Here is a 24,230-nt window from a genome sequence, read left to right on the forward strand (position 1 = left end):
GAATAAAAAGTGATGCTGGGGTAGAGTGGAAAAGACTGGATAGATAGATGGGGATGAGGCCATGCAAGTTCTTATATGCCCGTGAAGGAATTGGTCTATCCTAAGAAAAATGGGATTCCATTGAAGAATTTAAGTAAGGGGTGACATGTTTAGATCTGTGTTTTGAAAATCACTCTGGCTGCATTTAGACAAGTGATTGAATCAGGAGCAGAGTATTCTGGTGTTATATTTCTGTATGATAACTAGCTGAACATTTATATGATAATGATGCCTTTATAGCTTTTGTAACATTTCCAGATACAGTTATACATTGCTTAACAGTGGCAGTACATTCTGATAAATGCAGTTGGGCAGCTTCATCATTGTTTGGACATTACATAGTGTACTTACACAAACCTAGGTGGTATAGCCTACTACACACCTAGGTTATATGGTATAGCCTACTGCTGCTAGACTGCAAACCTGGATAGCATGTTACTGTACTAACTACCATAGGCATTTATAAGACAATGGTAAGTATGTGTGTATCTAAACATAGAAAAGGTACTGTGTTGCACTAAGGGCTATGATGTCAGTAGGTGATAGGAATTTTTTAGCTCCATTATAATCTTTCCTTCCTTCCTTCCTCCTTCTTTTCTTTTCTTTTTTTTTTTTTTTTTTTGAGACAGAGTCTTGCTCTGTTGCCCAGGCTGGAGTGCAGTGACACGATCTTGGCTCACTGCAACCTCCGACTCCCGGGTTCAAGCAATTCCCCTGTCTCAGCCTCCTGAGTATCTGTGATTACAGGTATGTGCCATCATGCCCGGCTAATTTTTGTATTTTTTTAGGAGACAGGGTTTCATCATGTTAGCCAGGCTGGTCTCAAACTCCTGACCTTAAGTGATCCATCCACCTGCCTTGGCCTCCCACAGTTCTAGGATTACAGGTGTGAGCCACCATGCCCAGCCATTATAATCTTAGGGGAACACCATCCTGTACGCAGTCTCACCTTGAGTGAAATGTCATTATGTGGCGCATGACTATATAGAAGCTCTGAAGTGTTTTTTGTTTTTTGGTTTTTGGTTTTTTTTTGAGACAGAGTCTCGCTCTGTTGCCCAGACTGGAGTGCAATGGCATGGTCTTGGCTCACTGCAACCTCCACCTCCTAGGTTCAAGCAATTCTCCTGCCTTAGCCTCCCAAGTAGCTGGGATTACAGACACATGCTCCCACGCCTGGCTAATTTTTGTATTTTTAGTAGAAATAGGGTTTCACCATGTTGGCCAGACTGATCTCAAACTCCTGACCTCAGGTGATCCACCCGACTCAGCCACCCAAACTGCTGGGATTACAGGAATGAGCCACTGCACGTGGCCTGAAGTCCATTTTTTAATTCCATCATGGAATACTCCCTGTTCTTCTACCCTTCTATTTAGCTAGTAATGAAATTATGTCATTCATTTAATGCTTTGAATGCCTATTATGTGTCAATCCCCAATTGTCTACTTTGAGAAGGGGCTGGCTTGAGAGCCAAGAAAAGTTCTGCCCTTCACTCCTGTTTCATGGAGAATACTTAGTTTCTGCTTGGCACATGGTGCTCAGCAGATGTTGAATTGAACAAGACCTTTTTAACAGTATCCATTCATTTCCCCTCACTTCCCTTTTGTGTGTGTGTGTGTGTAGTTTTCTTCTATTTCTCTTCTTTTTCTTTGGTAGTTGTCCATTCTAGTCAATCAAGGCCCAGCTTAAGCCCTTTCTTCAGCCCTCCTCCAAACAATAAGTATGTTTACAGTCTGGTTTATGGGACCGATACCTTCTAATGTTAGCCTTCTATGTCTATGTCTGGCTGTCCTGTAAACTAAAGATTTGAGACTGACTGAAAACTGTCATCCCAATGCCTTCCAGAGGCCCTACCTTTTATACCCAGTAAATAGTCACTAAAACTTTCCTGATACCTTTAAACCTACACTGGATCATGTTTTTGTTTTTGTTTTTTGAGATGGCATCTAGCTCTGTCACCCAGGCTGGAGTGCAGTGGTGCAGTCTCAGCTCACTGCAACCTCCACCTCCCAGGTTCAAGCAATTCTCCTGCCTCAGCCTCTGGAGTAGCTGGAATTACAGTCATGCACCACCACCACCACGCCTGGCTAATTTTTCTATTTTTAGTAGAGACGGGGTTTCACCATGTTGGCCAGGCTGGTCTCGAGCTCCTGACCTCAAGTGATCTGCCCACTTCATCCTCCCAAAGTGCTGGGATTACAGGCGTGAGCCACCATGCCCAGCCAAGGATCATGTATTGTTTTATCTGTTGACTTGGTTGTTCTAGAGGGAAATTTAGGTATACATAGTATATAGTTCTGCGATTGGGGGAGGCTTTCATTTTGAACTTCATATTTTCAGAGGCAGTGGGAACTTCTGAAGTTTCTATGGTCATGTAAAAGGTATTTTAAGTTAATCTGTTAGTGGTGTCTATGAGAATTTAACTGGAGGAAAAAACTGTTAAATCAGAGCTTTCATAGTAATACATATATAAGGTGATTAATAGTAGAAAATAAGCAGACAGGTCGGGCGCGGTGGCCCACACCTGTAATCCCAGCACTTTGGGAAGCTGAGGCAGGTGGATCACCTGAGGTCAGGAGTTCGAGACCAGCCTGACCAACATGGTGAAACCCTGTCTCTACTAAAACTACAAAAACTAGCTGGGCATGGTGAAGCATGCCTGTAATCCCAGCTACTAGGAAGGCTGAGGCACAAGAATTGCCTGAACCTGGGAGATGGAGGTTGCAGTGAGCTGAGATCGCACCATTGCACTCCAGCCTGGGCAACAAGCGAAACTCCATCTCAAACAAACAAAGAAACAAACAAAATATTATGAAAGAACAACCAGATAAGCTGGTAATTCACTGGATGCAGAGAGAAAATTTATATATCGAGACTTTTTGACTTACAATGGAGTTATGTCCCAATAAACTCCTGTAACTTGAAGATATCATTAAGTCAAAATGCATTTGGGCCAGGTGCAGTGATTTACATCTGTAACCCCAGCACTTTGGGAGGCCAAGGTGGGAGGATTGCTTGAGGTCAGGAGTCCGAGACCAGCACCAGTCTGGGCAACATAGGAAGTCTCTACAAAAAAAAAAAAAAAAAAAAAGAGCTGGGCATGGTGGCACATGCCTGTAGTGCCAGCTACTCAGGAGGCTGAGGTGGGAGGATCACTTAGAGGAGGTTGAGGCTACAGTGAGCCATGATCACATCACTACACTCCAGCCCAGGTGACAGAGCAAGATCCTGTCTGGTGGGGGAAAAAAAGCATTTGGCTGGGCACAGTAGCTCACACTTGTAATCCCAGCACTTTGGGAGGCAAAGGTGGAGGACTGCTTAAGGCCAGGAGTTCATGACCAGCCTGGGCAACGTGAGACCCCATCTCTATTTTTAAAAAATATTTTTATTCTATTTTTTTCTTTTTTGAGATGGAGTCTCACTCTGTTGCCCAGGCTGGAGTGCAGGGGCATGATTTTGGCTCACTGCAACCTCCGCCTCCCGGGTTCAAGCAATTCTCCTGTCTCAGCCTCCCGAGTAGCTGGGACTACAGGCACCCGCCACCATGCCCAGCTAAATTTTGTATTTTTAGTAGAGATGGGGTTTCACCATATTGGTCAGGCTGATCTCGAACTTCTGACCTCAGGTGATCCGCCCACCTCGGCCTCCCAAAGTGTTGGGATTACAGATGTGAGCCACCGCGCTCAGCAAAAAATATTTTTAAAAAGATGCATTTAATACAGCTCACCACCGAACATCACAGCTTAGCCTAGCCTACCTTAATGCGCTCAGAACACTTACATTAGGCTACAGTTGGGGCACATCATCTGGCAATGCGGTATACTGTCGAAAATCAGTTGTTTACTCTCATGATTTCATGACTGCCTGGAAGCTGCAGCTCACTGCCTCTGCCCAGCATCAAGAGAGACCATGGTACAGCTTTCCACTGAATGTGTATAGCAACCATAGGTAAGTCAAGGACCAGCTGTATTTTCAAACTTCTGTCTGCTATTCAGAAGGCCCTTCCCTTAATTCTCTGGGCAAAACAGGACTCAGTCAATGCCCAGCTAATATCTTACTTTGAAAAACCTTCACCAAACCTCTCACCCCACAGAATTAATTCTGAAATCTTTTGTGCTCCTAGTGTTGATCATATACTTAGCACAGCCCTTATCACATTATTAACTTATATGCCCTAATTATACCTTCATTAAGTGTAAGAGTTTTAAACCTGGATGACTAGAACAGTGGTAATGACAAAAATAAGTAAGAAAATTCAAAGAAGGATTTATTTCTGAGGAAAAATTATTTGGTTTTAGATTATTTAACAGTTGGAATGTTACATGCCTCCCTATATGATCCAGGGCTAAAGCTTGGCTTATTTTCTTTTCCCTTGGCTTCACTCTAAAATCTCATGGGTCCTCAGATAATACATAATATATATCTATGTTTCACATGGACCAGCCCAGGCATCATCAGTAAGGAGAAACAATAGTAGTTTAGTTATTATAAAAATATGTTATATATTTAGATAGAACTGGGTTCCCATCTTGTTTCTGTTATTGTTTTACCTGGTAATGGTGTGACTTTTCTGAGTTTGTTTTTTCATCAGTAAAATGAATATAATAATGCCACTTCAAGATTTCTTAGGGGGTTGGATGTTAAATGAGATTAAGTATCTAGCATGTGATTGGTGATTGTGATGTATATAAATATGTAAAGAATGCTTCATCTAAAAGAATGCTTCATCTATCCTTCCCAAAAGTCAATTTTTTTTTTTTTTTTGAGACGAAGTTTTGCTCTTTTCACACAGGCTGGAGTGCAGTGGCACCATCTTGGCTCACTGCAACCTCCACCTCCCAGGTTCAAGCGATTCTCCTGCCTCAGCCTCCTGAGTAGCTGGGATTACAGGCATGTACCACCATGCCCAGCTAATTTTTGTATTTTTAATAGAGACAGGGTTTTACCATGTTGGCCAGGCTGGTCTGGAACTCCTGACCTCAGGTGATCCGCCCCCTCTTGGCCTCCCAAAGTGCTGGGATTACAGGCACAAGCCACTGTGCCTGGCCCCAAAAGTCAAATTTTTGACAGTATTTTTACCCCACCTTGTCAAATTGAAAAATATTTTGTTCTTAATAAATGTCATAAACATGTTTATCTAAAACTTTTATTTGAATGTGTTGTTTTTAACAAAAAAAAATTTAAGGTAGGAAAACATGTCTTTACTTGCAAATTGAGTTGTTTGCTTGTGTTTGAAAGAAAGGTGGAAGCACTGATCAGCATCTATGCTAAGTTTAGCATAGAAATCTAAAGCAGAGCATGAATTTTTTGTGTCTTTCTTGGAGAATGCTGAATTCAGTTTTTGCAACCACATACTATCAGATGATTCCAACCTTAGGTGGAATGGAGGAAGAAAATTTTGCTAGTAGAGGTCACTAAATCAGCAGCTGTTTAGGCAGTGAGAGACTCATCCCACTCCTGTAGCATCGTGTGTCCCTATTATCCTGCACTCTCCCCTCTACTCCCAATGAGCTCCCTCTCCATTAAAACTATTGGAGGAAAATGAATGTATATTTTTACTGGTAAAATATGTGTACAATCAATACTTTTCCTTTATATTGCTTACACTCTGACATCCTGAAGCAAAGAGTTTTACAGTTAACCATGGGTTAATACTCAGAATAAAATGGCTATGGGTAAATATTTGTTCCTTCCCATATAGGGCTATAAATCCTAAATCATGGCTTTCACCCAGTGAAAGGATGAAAGCACACAGTTCCTTCTACAACTCCCCTAAGTTAATACCCCATTTTTCATCCACAGTCCCTCAAAGACCTTTATTTTTTCTCCAAAGTATACTGACTGGCAGAGCCCCTTCTTCCCCAGGTGCACTCAAATTTCCTGTTGAGATGTCAAGGCCTATACTATGGAGTGTTATTACTGTTGATATCTACAGTGGTTGGTCTGAATAAAATATGTATAACTGCTTCTGTTTTGCTTTCTGTAAATATCTGTTCAAATTCTTGGAATTCTCTCCCAGCTCACTTCATGTAGCCTTTCATCAAGGACTTGGATCTTAATGCTTTCGCCACCTCCTTAGTAGTCTGCTAGAAGGCTTCCATGGCAGCTTATTTTCACTGCCAACAGCAGGATTGCATCAAAAGGGCAGTAGACCATAATATTTAGGAATTCAGGCTCTAGTTTGGAGTCAGAGACCTGAATTCACATGTCACTCCAGCTCCTTGGGCAAATTATTTAACTTCTCTAAGCTTCAGTTGCCTTATCTGCTGAGTGGAGGTATAGTATTCACCCTAAAGTTGGCTGTGAATATTAAATGATATTATGAATATAAAATGCATTATATATTGCCTTGGACATTGTAAACATTTAGTAAAGCTTACCTATTACAAGGATCAAAGAGTAAAGGAAGCTGGGAGAGGAGGGATGCTAAAAGACAATTTTTTAAATAGATGGGGTCTTGCTATGTTGCCCAGGATGGTCTCAAACTCCTGGCCTCAAGTGATCCTCTTGCCTCAGCATAATAAAAAATATGCCTGAAGGTGTTGAAAAGGAAGAGACTATACTGTCGTGCAAATTTGTTGAGTGATTACTGTGGCCAAGAAATAGAACAATGACTGAGGCATAACCCCTACCTTCAAGAATCTTAGAGTCTAGTTCCTCCTTTAGTAAAGCTTCAGTAGCCACTATTAATATCTTTGTGGTAAAAACAAATAGGTAAAATTTTGAAATAATGCAGGTGTGTTAATTTCTCATGATAGAATTAGAAAGGACCACCAAAAATCTGTCCACCCTGTCTTGAGATGGGTGAAAATCTGGAAGGCTTTATAAGTAAAAAGGATCACTGATAGTAGAATATTATTCTAGTACTATTTCTAGACATTTCTAGAAAAGAAATGTCAGATAATACTATATATAAAAATAATTTGAGTGAAATTATGGTGCAGTTGTATTTTTTCAGCTAATAAGCTTCTTTTCTAATTAATACACTATTGCTGAAAGCCACTTAAATCCCAACAAAATGAAATATATAAAGAAATTATGGTACTTATACCATGTCAGAATTAAAAATCAGGTTTTTGGCTGGGTGCGGTAGCTCACGTCCGTAATTCCAGCATTTTAGGAGGCTGAGGAAGGCAGATCACTTGAGGCCAAGAGTTCAAGACCAGCCTGGCCAACATGGTGAAATCCCTCACTACTAAAAACAGAAAAACTATCTGGGCATGGTGGCACATGTCTGTAATCCCAGATACTTAGGAGGCTGAGGCATGAGAATCACCCGAACCTGGGAGGCGGAGGCTGCAGTAAGCCGAGATTGTCCCACTGCACTCCAGCCTGGGTGACAAAGTGAGACTCTGTTTCAAAAAAAAAAAAAACAAAACTGGTTTTGGAGGACTCAATAATGACATGGGAAAATACTTCGTGATAAATGAAAAAAGCAGGCCTAGACATATAGTATGGTTCTAATTTTGTTAGAAAAGTATACAGAAGGAAACCAATAGTTAGAAAGTGAGATTACAAGTAAATTTATTTTCTTCTTGAAACCCTTTTGAATAAAATAAACATTTCAAAAAAATGATCCAGGCTCTTAAAATACTGAGGCTTATGGTGCATTAGTTTTCAACTTAACATAGGTCACATTAAAAATCTGTTTAGGTGGGTCACCACAAAACAGATACGGACACAAGACAAAAAGTAACTGAAAGGGGAGAAAATTTCAAGATTAATTTAACTCATATTGTTGGAGTATATAAATTATTATGTATCCCTGCCAGCAAGGACTGACTAGAGCTCAGTAAACAACATGCATAAATCTAATTCTAGCATATTACTAAATCATACCTTCAGAACAGGTATAAGCTTGAGAAGGATCACCTATTATGTCCATTGACAGTGAGTTGTATGAGTCCTGAGAATGTTTTTCTGTCACCCCTGCTGTATGACTGGATAAAGATGATGATGAAGACAATCCCAGTTTAACATATCTTCTTTTTTTACCACAGAGTGAACAATCTACTGGTGTGGCACTAGGTCCCCGGGGCAGCTGAACTTCATCTCTGTTGTAGTTTCTGATAGCTCCACTGTGATGAACAGAACGTTCTCTTTGCCAGATATAATGGGTTGGTGCAATGGCCATAACCTATAATAGAAAGCTAACTTTTAGAATTTTAGTAATATTTCAAAATTTACTAAAATTGAGTTCAAAACTTATAACTCAAGAATAACTGTCTATAAATGAAGATAAAAATCCAAATTGCTGATTTAAAAAACAAAGCACTTCCAGATAAGGCAATATTACTAAAAAGTGACTCATTGCTTGGATCTTTAAGACAATAACTGACAAAGTAAATTATTTTAAACAGGAAATAGGACTGAAGCAACCTTCCAGGTTGTCAGGGTATTTATTTTTAAATTCTGAATATTCTAAGTTTGGGAAAGATAATACAGTTACTCCAGAACAATATGTAATTCTTAACTTTGGAATGTATTGGGTTAAAAAAAGTTAACTGGCCAGGCACGGTGGCTCACCCCTGTAATCCCAGTATTTTGGGAGGCCGATACGGGTGGATCACAAAGTCAGGAGATCAAGACCATCCTGTCTAACACGGTGAAACCCCGTCTCTACTAAAAATACAAAAAAATTAGCCGGGTGTGGTTGTGGGCGCCTGTAGTCCCAGCTACTCAGGAGGCTGAGGCAGGAGAATGGCGTGAACCCAGGAGGCGGAGCTTGCAGTGAGCTGAGATCGCGCCACTGCACTCCAGCCTGGGCAACAGAGAGAGACTCCGTCTCAAAAAATAAAAGTAAAAATAAAAATAATTAAGGTTCCCAGCTATGTGTGTTATGCTAATCTTAAAACGTCTGCAATTATGACAAGAGATATGGTGAATAAGAACAGAGGTAAGTTATTTAACCTCTCGCTGCTCCTCAGTTTCGTCAGCATGGAGATAATAAATGTCTATTTTAAAGGGTTGCTGGGAGGATCAGATGAGGCATTATTTATAAAGCCTCACTATCTGCCAGGCATTGTTCTATAAGGTTTGTTAAATAAAACATGGGCTTTAGAGTCAGGGTACACTTAGTTTCTTACCCTGGCACTGCCACATGCTAGCTGTATAATACTGGGCAAGTTATTTAACTTTCCTGGGACTCAATTTCTTCATCTCTAAAATGGGCATATCATCTACTTCACAGGATTATTCTGAGGACTAAATGATGTGTAAAATAATCACATAGTGAGGATCTGGCAAATGGCAATTATTTAAGAAGTCAAGCTGGGGAACTGTACATACGTGCTAACCTCATGAAATCTAAAACTTCTAAGCATTCTAAGCAAAAGTCTTTAGTTACAGTAATCAATGACCCAAAGTAAATGAGAACTGTAACATTCAAGAGCTAGACAGAGCCTTATTAATTGCCTAGCAGTGATTTTCAAAACATTTAGAAAGTCCGGGTGCAATGGCCCACTCCTGTAATTGCCACCATGCCCAGCTAATTTTTGTATTTTTGGCAGAGACAGGGTTTCACCATGTTGGCCAGGCTGGTCTTGAACGCCTGACCTCAAGTGATCCACCGTCCTCGCCCTCCCAAAGTGCTGGGATTACAGGCGTGAGCCACCTCGCTCAGCCAAAAACTGTTATTTTTGCAATAAGTTCATCATAGTCTCTCCACATATTAATCCACCTAGAAAAATACACAACCATGCTTATTTTTAAATATGTCTACATATATTTTATACACACATAATCATATAATTAGAATTTTACTGTGATAAATTAATTAAAAATAAAACTGTACCAGTGTCAAGAGAGCTAGATTTTCATCTTAATTCTGTTACTCTGGCAGGTGCAGTGGCTCACACTTGTAATCCCAGCACTTTGGGAGGCTGAGGTGTGTGGATCACTTGAGGTCAGGAGCTCGAGACCAGCCTGGCCAACATGGTGAAACCCTACCTCTACTAAAAAGACAAAATTAGTTGGGCATGGTGGCGCATGTCTATAATCCCAGCTACTTGGGAGGCTAAGACAGGAGAATCGTTTGAACCCGGGAGGTGGAGGTTGCAGTGAGCTTACACCTTGCCATTACACTCCAGCCTGGGTGACAACAGCAAAACTGTCTCAAAAAAAAAAAAAAAAAAAAAAAAATCCGTTACCTCTATGACCTTGGGCAAATTACACAACTTTCTGGCCATAGGGTGTCTTTTATATGAGAAAACAGGTCACTTTCAATCCCCCAATGCTGTGATTCTATGAAACGGACTTCTCTGAAACACTAGTAGCAGTTGACGTACTAGAAACATCCCCCTTTTTTACTTTATGTTATTCTTTTGTCATTTTTAGTGATTGGGGGGTGCCTTGGGTCAGTGTTCCTAAAATTTGATACTTGGCCCTCTGTTTTTCTGTGTATATATTCTACCTGTCTGTGATCTCAAGAGGTAGTATAATATAAGTGTTAAAAGCACTGACTGTCAAAACCAACCCAGTCAGCTTCTCCTCTCCCTGGCAGGGAGGAGAATGGGGAGGAATGGGGAGCAGACAGGGATAGGCATGAAAAAATTAAAAAAAAAAAAAAAAAAAAAAGCACTGACTCTGGAGTCAGACTGCCTAGGCCTGAATACTGGAGTGCTGCTTTACTTATTGTGTGTCCTTGGAAAAGTCGCTTAACCTCTTTGTTCCTTAGTTTCTTATCTGGGATTACCTAGCTAGATCTAAGAACTGTGAGAGTTAATACATGGGCAATACTTAGAACAGTGCCTGGAAAGTTCTTAAAAAGTATTAATATTACTTTGACCTTGAATCTCTTAAATACTCGAAGCATCATTTATACATAATGACTTTTACCATACCTGTTGACCATTCATTTAATTATATCCAGTTACTGCCTTACATTCATGTCTATATACCAAATTCCTTATCTTCCCACAGAATCCAGTTTGCTTCTGTAGCCTTCCCTATTTCCATTATGGAACCCATTACTCTTCCTGTTATATAGATTTGAAACTGACAGTTCCCTCTCCCATGTACCCTATATCCAACTGGTTACCAGGTAATGATAATTATAATTGTTTAACATTTCTAACATCTGTTTCATTTTCTTCAGCACTGCTATCAATTTTCTTCACACCCTTGTTTCCAGCTATGGCAAATTTAGCAGTTTCCAATACATTCCCTATATTGGATCTCTTTTGCATACTGTCATTGGATTATTCTGTCAAAACACACTATTTATCTCATTGCTTTGTAAATTCCTAATCTGGAATCAAGTAATAGATAGTGAAGAACTCAGCTATGATGATATTGTGGCATCTTGGCCAGAGTATTAACTGGAATAGAGAAAAACTTCTTGATTAAATTGCTACCCTCCATGATGCATGAAAGGGGCTGGAAGTGTAGTCTAACTCTCTCATTAGATAGGCATCCTCCCTAATGTGTGAACCAGTTTAGAAATTAAGCCATCACCAATGTAAATAAATCCCACCTTAAAGGAGTTTTTGATAAGATCATCAGGTAAGAAGATAAAATCAGAATAAAAAAAGAAATAGTCCACTCTTTTCTGGAGAAGCCCTACATATATTTTCCAATTTAATCACACCCCATCTCTTTCCAAAAAAGAATGAGGCAGCTGAGAAAAAAGGGGAAAAAAATTTCATTGAGCTTAGACCCAAAAGGGAAATTTCGACTAAAAGGGGAAAGCAGACATGCCAGTAATAAAATGTAATAGAGTCGATGTGGTCAAGGATAATACCTGGCTCTTAGCTTCTTTGCAGCCAAGATTAAAAAAAGAAAAGAGACAATTACAAAACTCATTATTTGAAAAGACAGCACATGTTCTTTCTTATGTCAGTGGTGTATAATGCAAAGAGCACTAAGTTATTAGTGTCTGCTACTTATTAACTTCATGGCCATGGACAAATCACAATCTTACTAAGCCACAGTTTTTGCATCTGTGAAATGGAGAGAATACTGCAGCTATTTAATTCCCGAGACAAGCAATAAATTCATTTTCTAAACTAACCACTATGGTTTATATGGAGGCTAGATGTCACAGAAAAAAGAGACCACTAGGAAGTCATTAGATGTTCTGGCTCTGCCACTTCTATGATTTTGAGTAAATCCCAGCCTCCTTGGTCCTCAGTTTCATTAGCTGTGAAATGAGGATGCCACCACCCTCACAGCTATTTGTGTGATAATTTCTGTAAAAGTCATAATTTGTAAAGCACTGTGCAAATGTAAAGTATTATTATTGTAAGCTAGTTTGTAGCTACTATCTTAACTTGAGGTTATTTTAGGATATGGGACTAAAGAAACGTTTTGTTTGGCAGTATGCCAGGCTTTCAGTAACAAATGTATAGAACAGTTAAATTTTCAACAGTATGTCTTGCTGCTTCAGGAATGGGAATGGGGTGATATAATACTTCTTTACAATAAACTCCCAGGGCACTGAACTTGGTGTGTTATTCATAAAGTAGTTGTCCAGTGAACACTTAACATAACAGGATAAAATCTACTAGGCAGTTACCTTTTCTATATGCCAACATGATTCAAATGTACCTTGTTGGAACAGCCAAAAAACAGCTTCTCTATCTGCCACTGGAGTAAGCGGCAGTGCAAAGTGAGCTCAGTGAATAATTATTTTATAGTTTATTGTTTCCCTATTTAATGGATAAGAAGGTATGAAAAAGAATTGGAAGTTCCATTCATTTGATCAGTCAACAAATATTTATTGACTACCCACTATGTGCCAGGCACTGTTCTAGGCTCTGGAGATAGAATAAGAACAAAATAAGGCTGGGCGCTCACGCCTGTAATCCCAGCACTTTGGGAGGCTGAAGCAGGTGGATCACTTGAGATCAGGAGTTTGAGACCAGCCTGGCCACCATGGTGAAAACCCTGTCTCTATTAAAAATACAAAATAGCCGGGCATGGTGGCACATGCCAGTAACCCCAGCTATAATCCTAGCTACTTGGGAGGCTGAGGCAGGAGAATCGCTTGAACCCAGGAGGTGGAGGTTGCAGTGAGCCGAGATCACACCACTGCACTCCAGCCTGGGCAACAGAATGAAACTCTGTCTTAAAAAAAAAAAAAAAAATAGGGTCAGGCACTATGGCTCACATCTGTAATCGCAGAACTTTGGGAGGCCAAGGTGGGAGGATTGCTTGAGCCCAGGAGTTCAAGGTTGCAGTGAGCTATGATTGCACACTGCAGCCGGCAGCCTGGGTAACAGAATGAGACCCTGTCTCAAAAACAAAAACAAAACAAAACAAACAAATGCAAAATAAAGACCCTGCTCTCTTGGAATCTGTATTTTAGTGGGAGGAAATTTATTAACAAGATAAATAAGTAAAAAGGAGTCAGTTACATGATGGTTGAGTGCTATGAGGAAAATTGGAACTGAGAAAGGGAATACAGAATAATAGTGGGAGGAACTACTTTTAATTTTAACAGCTTTGAAATGTAATTAAAATGCCTTAGAATCACCCAATTGAAATGTACAATTCAATGATATTCAATATATTCAGAGTTGAGCAACCACAACCACGGTCAATTTTGAAACATTTTCATCACTCTATAAATAATCACACTCCATTTTCTCCCTTCTCTCAGCCCATAGTAACTACTAATCTACTTTCTGTCTTTGAATTTGTCTATTCTGGACCTTTCATATAAATGGAATCATACAATATGTCGTCCTTTGTGACAGGCTTCTTTTATGTAGCATAATCTTTTCAAGGTTATCTGCATTGTAGCTTGAACCAGGTACTTCATTCCTTTTAATTGCCAAGTAATATTTCATTGTAGGGATATACCTTATTTTGTTTATCCATTCTATCAGCTGATGGACATTTAGGTTGTTTCTACTGTGGCTATTGTGAATAATGCTATGAACATTCATGTTAAAGTTTTTTGTGTGGACATAGTTTTGTTTTTATCCTTTGGCATATATAGCTAGAACTAGACTTGCTGGGTCATATGGTAACTCTATGTTAACCTTGTGAGGAATTGCCAGACTGTTATGCAAAGCAACTTCCCCATTTTACATTTCCATAAGAAGTGTATGAGGGTTCCAGTATCTCCACATCCTCTCCAATACTTTTATTTTTGTTTATAGCCATCACAGTGGGTGTGAAGTAATATCTCATCGTGCTTTTGATTTGCAATCCCTGACAGCTAATGATGTTGAACATCTTTTCAAGTGTGTGTGTGTGTGTGTGTGTGTGTGTGTTTGTGTGTGTGTGTTTTAGCAATTTGCATACCTTCTTTGGAGAAATGTCTATTCGGATTCTTTGCCCATTTTTTAAATTGATTGTCTTTTTATTATTAAGTTGTAAAGCTCTTTATATTTCTAGATACAAGACCCTTATCAAATAGATGACTTGCAAAAAATTTTTTTCATTTTGTAGGTCATCTCTTCACTTGGTATCCTTTGAAGGACAAAAGGTTTTAATTTTGATGATGTCTATTTTATATTTTCTTTTGTTACTTGCTACTTTTGGTATCTTATCTAAGAAACCTAATTCAAGATCATGAAGACTTACCCCTATGTTTTGTTCTAAGAGTTTTATGGTTTTAGGTTTTACATTTAGGTCTTTGATCCATTTTGAGTTAATTTTTATGTATGGTATAAACCAGAGGTTCGGCTTCATTCTTTTGCATGTAGATATCCCAGCACCATTTGTTGAAAAGACTACACTTTCCCCATTGAATTTTCTTGGTACCCTTGTCAAAATTCAATTGAACATAATTGTGACGGTATATTTCTGGACACTTCTATTCCATGGAGGGAGATGCTACTCTATATAAGGTGATAAGGAAAGGTCTCTCTGAGGTGACATTTAAGCAGAATCCTGAACGTAGTTAGGAAGTGAAGCACACTGATATTTGGGGAACAACATTCCAGGTTATGGAAATAGTAAGTGCAAAGACCATGAGATGGGAGTGTAACTGGTATCTTTGAGGTAAGGAGGCCAGTGTAGCTTGAGTGGAAGAGCAAAGATATGAGATGAAATCAACGAGATAACGGAGGAGGGCTGATAGACCATGTAGGACCATGACAGGGACTTTCTCTTTTACCCTGTGTAAGGGTGGAAGACACTGCAGGCTTTGGAGTAGAGAAGTCATGATTTGACTTACCTAAAAAAAAAAAATTACTTTGGCAGCTGTATGAAGAATAGATTATAGCTGTGCATGGTAGCTCACACCTGCAATCCCAGCACTTTGGGAGGCCAAGGTGGGAAGATTGTTTGGGCACAGGAGTTTGAGACCGGCCTGGGCAACATAGCGAGACCCCATCTCTACAAAAAATAAATTAGCTGGGCATGGTGGCACATGCCTGTAGTCCCAGCTACTTGGGAGGCTAAGGCAGGAGATCGCTTGAGTCTAGGAGGTTAAGGCTGCAATGAGCCATGATCACACCACTGCACTCCTGCCTGGGTAACAGAGTAAGACCCTGTCTTTAAAAAAAAAAAAAAGGTGGGGGGTGCGAGAGACTATTTGGAAACTTATGCCAGTAATCGAGGCAAGAGGTGACAATAAAAGTATAGTATTAGTGGTGGAGGGGGTGAGAAATGGTAGGATGCTGGATATTTTTTCAAGGTACAAATATAAGAAAAAGAAGGGTAAGTGGAAATAATTTTTTGGCCTGAGCAACTAAAACGATAGAGTTGCTACTTATGAATATGTGGAAGACTGCAGGAGGAGCAGATCTGGAAGTCTGTGTCAAGGAGTCAGGAGTTCAATTTTAGGCATGTTAAGTTTGAGGTATCAATTAGACAAAAAATATCAACAGGCGATTTGTTATGCAGATCTGGAATTGGAAGAAATTATTAGTTGTTAGTGTTAAAGCCTTCAGAGTGAATGGGGTCACCTAATAAGTTAATACCAATAGAAAGGAGAAGAGACCCTAAGTCTGACCCCTGGGGCACTCTAATGAAGTTGGTGAGGTGAAAAGGAACTGGCAAAAGTGACTGAAAAAAACCTGGTATCCTCAAAACCAAGTGAAGACAGCGTTTCAGGAAGAAATGAGGGATAGTACCAAATGCTGCTAAATTGAGTAGATTGAAGAATACAAATTAACCTTGGGATTTGGCCATATAGAGATATTTGGTGGCCTGACAAGTTTCTACAGAATGATGGGAAAAAGACTTTATATAACAGGTTCAAAGAGAATGGAAAGAACAGAAGTAGAGATAGAATACAAGCAATTCTTCAAGGAGTTTGGTTATAAGGGAGGCAAAGCAGAGAAATGTAGTGGTAGCTGGGGGATACAGTTTTTGTTTTTGTTTTTATTGATGGATATCTTAGAGCAATTCTATATTCTGATGGCAGTGATCCAATAACATACAAAATGTGAAATGCTGGAAAGGGGACAATTACTGCAATGTGATGTCCTTGAGAAAGCAAGAAAAGATGAGATCTAGTGCATAAGTAGAGGGAATGGATTTGGATAGGAGCAAAGATCATTCTTTCACAGTAACAAGGAGAAGGCAGAATATAGGGGTATGCATGTAGGCAGGATGGACGATAAGATGTGAGAATGTGGACAGTCTGTTCTACTGCTTCTGTTTTCTCAGTAAAAGAGAGTAATGCATGACTGATGTAATTGAAGTGTGAGGACAGAGATGGGAGATATTGGAAGTGTACTAGATTTTTTACTTCATTACATTTACAGTTTATTGTTTAGACAATAGATAAGCAAATAAATAATTACAAATTTTATTCAGTGCTACAGAAGGAAACAAAGTATTGTGATAAGGATAACGGAATTAAATTCATTTAAATAAGGTGACCTTTTTGAAGAGGAAAAACAAGTTCCATTAATATTTTTTTAAATGTTGCTAAATTTTAAAATTATGAAAAAGCATTAGGAATAATATAACAAACATCCATATCCCTACTGCCTAGAATTAATAGATGTGATACTGCTATTTTTGCTTCAAGCCTTTTTTATTTTTATTTTTTGGGACAGGGTCTTGCTCTGTTGCTGAGGCTGGAGGGCAGTGGCATAATTATGGCTCATGGCAGCCTGAATCTCCTGGGCTCAGGTGATTCTCACACCACAGCCTCTCAAGTAGCTGGGACTACAGGTGTGCACCACCACGCCTACCTAATTTTTTGTATTTTTTGTGGAGACAGTGTTTTGCCATGTTACCCAGGCTGGTCTTGAACTCTTGGACTCAAGCGATCCAGGCCACCTTCCCTCCAAAAGTGCTGGGATTACAGGTGTGAGCTACCATGCCTGCCTGCCCTTTTTAAATTAAAAGAAATAATATCGTTTCTGGTAGATATTTACTAAGTGCTCACTAAATCAATGTATATTAATGAATAAGTTAATTCTATCAAATCTTAAGATTTGCAAGTATATCAACATTTATCAAATTTTTCTGAACTAATACTAGAGCTTACAGTGACCACTGCTTTCCACTTAATTTTCTACTCTAGAATTTTTCTGTAGTTTGAAATACTGACTTTATTAAAAACCAGAACATTTGGTAAAATAACTGATTATTAAATTTTTAGTGTCTTGCTGATTTATCCTAATAAGATTTGGCATCAAGGAAACAATATATTCTATGTGAAAAGAGCTATGATTTTAAAGAATATTTAAATTGTATACCATTTAATATACGTCTCTACTAAAAATACAAAACATTAGCCAGGCATAGTGGCGGGCGCCTGTAGTCCCAGCTAATTGGGAGGCTGAGGCAAGAGAACGGCGTGGACCCGGGAGGCGGAGCTTGTAGTGAGCAGAGATCGCACCACTGCACTCCAGCCTGGGTGACAGAGCAAGACTCTGTCTCAAAAAAAGAAGTACTTACTATAGAAGTAGGCTGCTCTGAAAAACAGAAATGACAATTTGTTTGTTTGTTTGTTTTTGAGATGGAGTCTCGCTCTGTTGCCCAGGCTGGAGTACAGTGGCACCATCTGAGCTCACCGCAACCTCCACCTCCTGGGTTTAAGTGATTCTCCTGCCTCAGCCTCCCAAGTAGCTGGGATTACAGGCACCAGCCACCACATTTGGCTAATTTTTGTATTTTTCTTTTTCTTTTTTTTTGAGATGGAGTCTCGCTCTGTCGCCCAGGCTGGAGTGCAGTGGTGCGATCTCTGCTCACTGCAAGCTCTGCCTCCTGGGTTCACACCATTCTCCTGCCTCAGCCTCCCGAGTAGCTGGGACTACAGTTGCCTGCCACCACGCCCGGCTAATTTTTTTGTATTTTTAGTAGTGACGGGTTTCACCATGTTAGCCAGGATGGTCTTGATCTCCTGACCTCGTGATCTGCCCGCCTCGGCCTCCTAAAGTGCTGGGATTACAGGCGTGAGCTACCGCACCCAGCCTAATTTTTGTATTTTTAGTAGAGATGGGGTTTCACCATGTTGGCCAGGCTGGTCTCAAACTCCTGACCTCAGGAGATCCACCCGCCTCAGCCCCCCAAAGTGCTGGGATTACAGGCGTAAGCAGGGCTTGCCTGGCTGACAGTTTTTAGTTATGGTGGTAATAAGACAGCAACATTGTAATACACAAGTTGTATTCATGGTAATGACCAATGGTCTACTCTACATATTAAAAAAAAAAAAAACAGAATACCAAAACATTAGAAGCACGTTAAAAAACAAGGATAATAAGATAAACAGAAAACAGAGATTACATATATAAAGCATTTTAAAATTCTTACCTCCTCACAGCATCGCCTGCTTACAATAGCCCTATAGTCAATTCTATCCCAGAGCTGGTCCCTTAACTTTAAGAAATTAGGGAACAATTTTCTCCAGTTTTTCCCTAAAGCCCATGGAAAAATTTCGTACTTGGTTTCTTCTTCATCTTCTTCAACTGTATTAGCCAGATACCTAACAAAGAAGATCACAACCCAAAAAATAAATGGGTAAAGGACAGAAACAGGTAGTTCACACACACCAAGAGACATAAAAGTGGTTTATAAACACATGAAAGGTGTTCAACGTTACTTAAAGAAATGGAGTTCAAAAATAGAGATACATGTAGTTAATTTTACCTTGTTGGGTTCTAGGTATTTCTTATTCCTACAAATCTTGAGCTTTGTTCTGGGATGCAGTTAGTTACTTTGAAATCTGATTCTTTCAGATGTTGCTTTTATGATTTTTTAGGTGGATCTGGAACACTGTTCAGTCTGGGGCTAGTTATTCCTCACTACTGAGGCAAGACCTTCCTGAGTACTCTTCTCAATGCTCCATGAATTATGAATCTTTTCAGCCTGGCTGGTGGGAACAGCCACTATTTGCAGCCCTATGTGAATGTTAGGCAGTATTCCTCCTAATCTTTTCTTAACATCTTTCCCCAGATTCAGGTAATTTTCTTATACACATATGAAACTCAGCATTCTGCTAAATACTTGATGGGGACCAGGCATGCACAGAAGCAGGAAAACATGACTCATCATAAGGAGAATAATCAATCAAAATCAACCCCAAACTGATACCCATGGTTGACATAAAAGATAAGGATACTGAAACAGTTATAACTATTCTGTATGTTCAAAAAGTTAAGTGGACATATTGAAAATGTACTTTTAGAGACGAAAACTACAACGTGTACAATGAAAAATACACTGATTGGGATTAATGGCAGATTAAATACCACAAAGAAAACATCTGTGAATTGAAGACACAATAGAAAGTATTCAAGATGAAATACACAGAGAAAAAAGAAACAAAAATCATAAACACAGGATGAGGGCCCGGCGTGGTGGCTCACGCCTGTAATCTCAGAACTTCGGGAGGCCAAGGTGGGTGGATTGCTTGAGGCCAGGAGTTCAAGACCTGCCTGGCCAACACAGTGAAACCCCATCCCTACTAAAAATACAAACATAAGCTGGGCGTGGTGGCCTGAGCCTGTAATCCCAGCTACTTGGGAGGCTGAGGCAGGAGAATCGCTTGAACCCGGAAGGCAGTGGTTACAGTGAGCCACTGAGATTGCGACACTGCACTCCAGCCTGGGTGACAGGGAGAGACTCTGTCTCAAAAAAAAAAAAAAAAAAAAAAAAAAGAAAAAAGAAAAAAAATTAAATTAAGAAAAAATAAACAGAGCATCAGTTTGATGTGGGACTTCAAGAAATAGGCAGAATTGGAGACTCTGAAGGCCAGTATCAATAACAATGAAGGATTCTTTCAATGCCCTGTAATCTGAATAGGGCAGACAGAAAATCAGGTGGACAGAAGACATTTGAAGGAGTAACAGCTGAAAGATTTTGAAATTTAATAAAAACTATAAACCTACAAAGAAGTTCAATGAACCTCAAAGCACATGAAACATGAAGAAAATTAAACCAGTGAACACCACAATCAAATTGCTCAAAACCAGTGATAAATCTTAAAAGTACTCAGAGAAAAAAAAAAAACGTTCGATAACACAGGCACCATGATTAGGATGGGGTAGATTTCTCATTGGAAATAATACAAGTCTCACAGATGACTTTCCAAGAAAAACAGGCAACTTACAATAAAAATATTACAAAACACATAAGGGAACAAGGTACCAAGAACAGAAACAGACCCTGAAATCTGAAAGTAATGGAATAGACACAAAACGTAAGAATAACTATTTCCAGTAAAGATAATACGATAAATGGAAAAGTATATTTGAAAAATAAGAAAATAGAACTTTTATAAATGGAAAATTTTATAATGAAATTAATTAGCATATTAGACATAAGCTGAAGATAAAATTACTGAACTGAGAGATAAATCTAAATAAATGATCTAAAACGCAGCCCAAAGAAACATAGATAGAAAATAGCAAAGATTGGCCCGGCTCGATGGCTCATGCCTATAATCCCAGCACTTTGAGAGGCCGAGGCGGGTGGATCACGAGGTCAGGAGATTGAGACCATCCTGGCTAACGCGGTGAAACCCCGTCTCTACTAAAAAATACAAAAAAATTAGCCAGGCGTGGTGGCGGGCGCCAGTAGTCCCAGCTACTCGGGGGGCTGAGGCAGGAGAATGGCGTGAACCCGGAGGCGGAGCTTGCAGTAAGCTGAGCACTCCAGCTTGGGCGACAGAGCGACTGTCTCAAAAAAAAAAAAAAAAAAAAGAAAAAAGAAAATAGCAAAGATGGGGATGGGTCCAGTGGCTCACGCCTGTAATCCCAACACTTTAGAAGGCTGAGGCAGGTGGATTGCTTGAGCTGAGGAGTTCGAAACCCAGCCTGGGCAACATGGAGAAACCCCATCTCTACAAAAAAATAACAAAAAATTAGCTGGGTGTTGTGGTGAACGCCTGTGGTCCCAGCTATTCGGGAGATTGAGGTGGGAGGATCCCTTGATCCAGGGAGGTGGAGATCACAGTGAGCTGAGATCACATCACTGCACTCCAGCCTGGGCAACAGTGAGACTGTCTCAAAAAAAAAAAAAAAAAAAGAGAGAGAAAGAAAGAAAAAGAAAATTTCAAAGGTAAGTGATGTGGAAGACCGAGCGAGGCATAACAAGTTTAATTGGTTTCAAAAGGAGAAAAAGGAGATAACAGAGGAAGAGGAATATTTGAAGAGACAGTGGATAGAATTTTCTGAGTTGTCTGTTGAAAGGCATCAATCTTCAGGCCAGGCTCAGTGGCTCACGTCTGTAATCCCAGTACTTTGGGAGGCTGAGGCGGGTGGATTACCTGAGGTCAGGAGTTCGAGGCCAGTCTGGCCAATATGGTGAAACCCTGTCACTACTAAAAATACAAAAGTTAACTAGGCATGGTGGTCTGTGTGTGTAGTCCCAGATACTCGGGAGATTGAGGTGGAAGGATTGCTTAAACCTGGGTGGCAGAGGTTGCAGTGAGCCAAGATCGTGCCAATGCACTCCAGCCTGGGTGACAGAGCAAGACTCCATCTCAAAAAACAAAAAAAACAAAAACAAAAAACATCAATCCTTAATCTTCAAATCCAGAAAGCTTACCAAATCCAAATTAAGTTATTAAAAAGAAACCAGTGCCAAACACCAAAGAAAAAGAGGTCTTAAAAGCAGCCAGAAGGCCAGGTGTGTGGCTCACGCCTGTAATTCCAGCACTTTGGGAAGGATGGCTTGAAGTCAGGAGTTTGAGACCAGCCTGGGCAACATGGCAAAACTCCATCTTTTAAAAAAAATAAAAAATTAGCCGGGTGTGGTGCTATGTGCCTGTGGTCCCAGCTACTCAGGAGGCTGAGGCAAGAAGATCACTTTAACCCTAGAGATAGAGGTTGCAGTGAGCCAAGATCATGCTGCTGCACTCCAGCCTGGGTGACAGAGTGAGACCCTGTCTCAAAAAAAAAAAAATTAAGAACCTCCTATATGTTAGTAATTGGAAGATGAAATAAAATGTTATATGTTCCTTGCCCATAAGGAGCCTACAATTAAGTAGAGAAGGCAAGTAAGTATGAAATAAATAATTGTGAAAGACAATGTGGAAGAATGATAATAGAAGTTCAGAGTCTTATAAGAATACACAGAAAGGAAACATTGTAAGACTGTATAGAAAGGAAAAGAACTTGAGCTTTAGAACTATGGCTGAGAAAATATTTAACAAGGAGAACTATTGAGGTCATACAAAAAGTATGACTAGACTTAAAATGGAAATTATAATTCATGTTATTTTTAATATGGAGCTTACATAATACAATATGCAATACAACCTTACAGATAATTGTATTGCATAAACTCAATAGTGCTCTACTGGTAATAACTTTATAAAACAAGTGAAACGAATTCAATTTCAGGCATCGAGTAACATTTAAACTAAAGCTTCTTTTGGTTTGTTTTTAATTCTCAGGTGAAAAAGCCACAAAATAAATATTGCATCAACATAGATACAATACAATACTGAGATATATAAACAGCAATTTAACTTAGTGGTCGATGGCTGAATTTGGTCATTGATAACCACTCCTGAGTTTGTGCCCCTGCTTTGCTGCTTACTAACTTGTTTGTTCTTAGAAAGTACTTAATCTTCCTCTCAGTTTCCTCATCTGTAAAATGGGGATAATAAAAAATTTATTTCATAGGGAAAATTCAATGAGTTAATACTACATTAAAATTTTTTGTGGTGCCTTGCACATAGTACTCAGTATTACCTAATACTATTATATTTTTACAGCTTAGCAATCATCCCAAATTTTGAGTTCATTTTTCCCTGTGCACTGGAAAATGTATCTCCTGAATACAAGTAGAAATCAGTTTCTTTGGCCGGGAGTGGTGGCTCACGTCTGTAATCCCAGCACTTTGGGAGGCCGAAGCAGGCGTATTATGAGGTCAGGAGATCGAGACCATCCTGGCTAACACAGTGAAACCCCATCTCTACTAAAAATACAAAAAAAATTAGCCGGGCGTGGTGGCATGCGCCTGTAGTTCCAGCTATTCAGGAGGTTGAGGCAGGAGAATTGCTTGAACCTGGGAGGTGGAGGTTGCAGCGAGCCGAGGTAATGCCACTGCACTCCAGCCTGGGCGACAGAGAGAGACTCCGTCTCAAAAAAAAAAAAAAAAAAAAAAAAAAAAAGAAAAAGAAAAAAGAGATCAGTTTCTAGTCCTGTTTTGTTTTTTTTCTTCCCTGACAGCATCTTGCTCTGTTGCCCAGGCTGGAGTATAGTGGTGATCATAGCTCACTGCAGCCTTGAACTCCTGGGCTCAAGTGATCCTCTTCATCTCAGCCTCCCAAGTAGCTGGCACTACAGGCACATGCCACCATGCCTGGCTACTTTTTTTATTTTTATTTTTGTAGAGACTTACTATGTTGTCCGGGCTGGTCTTGGACTTCCAGCCTGAAGCAATCCTTCCGCCCCAGCCTCCCAAAGTGCTGGGATTACAGGCATAAGCCACTGTACCCAGCCTAGTCCTATTTCTTTAATAACTCTTTGATTCTGAATTAAATACACTTTGAGTAAAAACTTTACCTTCAGTGCTGACAGCTATTGTGGTATTCAACTTAAATATTTTTTATATGTGTTCTCTAGTTAAACACTTAAAATTATATTCATGTGGCTGGGCGCGGTGGCTCACCCTTGTAATCCTAGCACTTTGGGAGGCTGAGGCAGGCGGATCACTTGAGGTCAGGAGTTCGAGACCAGCCTGGCCAACATGGTAAAACCTCGTCTCCACTAAAAATACAAAAAATTAGTTGGGCGTGGTGGCGGGAGCCTGTAATCCCAGCTACTTGGGAAGCTGAGGCAGAATTGCTTGAACCTGGGAGGTGGAGGTTGCAGTGAGCCAAGATCAC

At 39.8% G+C, this 24,230-nt stretch overlaps 1 protein-coding gene across 2 annotated transcripts in view; it reads right to left on the reverse strand.

The window, feature by feature from the left end:
- Positions 1–24,230, reverse strand: part of SPDYA (speedy/RINGO cell cycle regulator family member A) — a 41,024-nt gene that overhangs the window by 3,932 nt on the left and 12,862 nt on the right. Inside the window, exons 6-8 of one of the 2 annotated variants that reach the window (XM_054547685.2) lie at positions 18,704–18,875; positions 7,877–8,174; positions 2,926–3,103 (exon numbers count right to left, since the gene is read on the reverse strand). In XM_054547685.2, coding sequence (XP_054403660.1) covers positions 2,970–3,103; positions 7,877–8,174; positions 18,704–18,875 — 604 coding nt within the window. In that variant the 3' untranslated portion in view covers positions 2,926–2,969. The remainder of the gene's footprint in view (positions 1–2,925; positions 3,104–7,876; positions 8,175–18,703; positions 18,876–24,230) is intronic. The other variant, XM_009237421.3, reaches the window with a different exon arrangement.

The sequence above is a fragment of the Pongo abelii genome, chromosome 12 (genome assembly GCF_028885655.2).
Source record: "Pongo abelii isolate AG06213 chromosome 12, NHGRI_mPonAbe1-v2.0_pri, whole genome shotgun sequence".
NCBI classification, from domain to species: Eukaryota; Metazoa; Chordata; class Mammalia; order Primates; family Hominidae; genus Pongo; species Pongo abelii.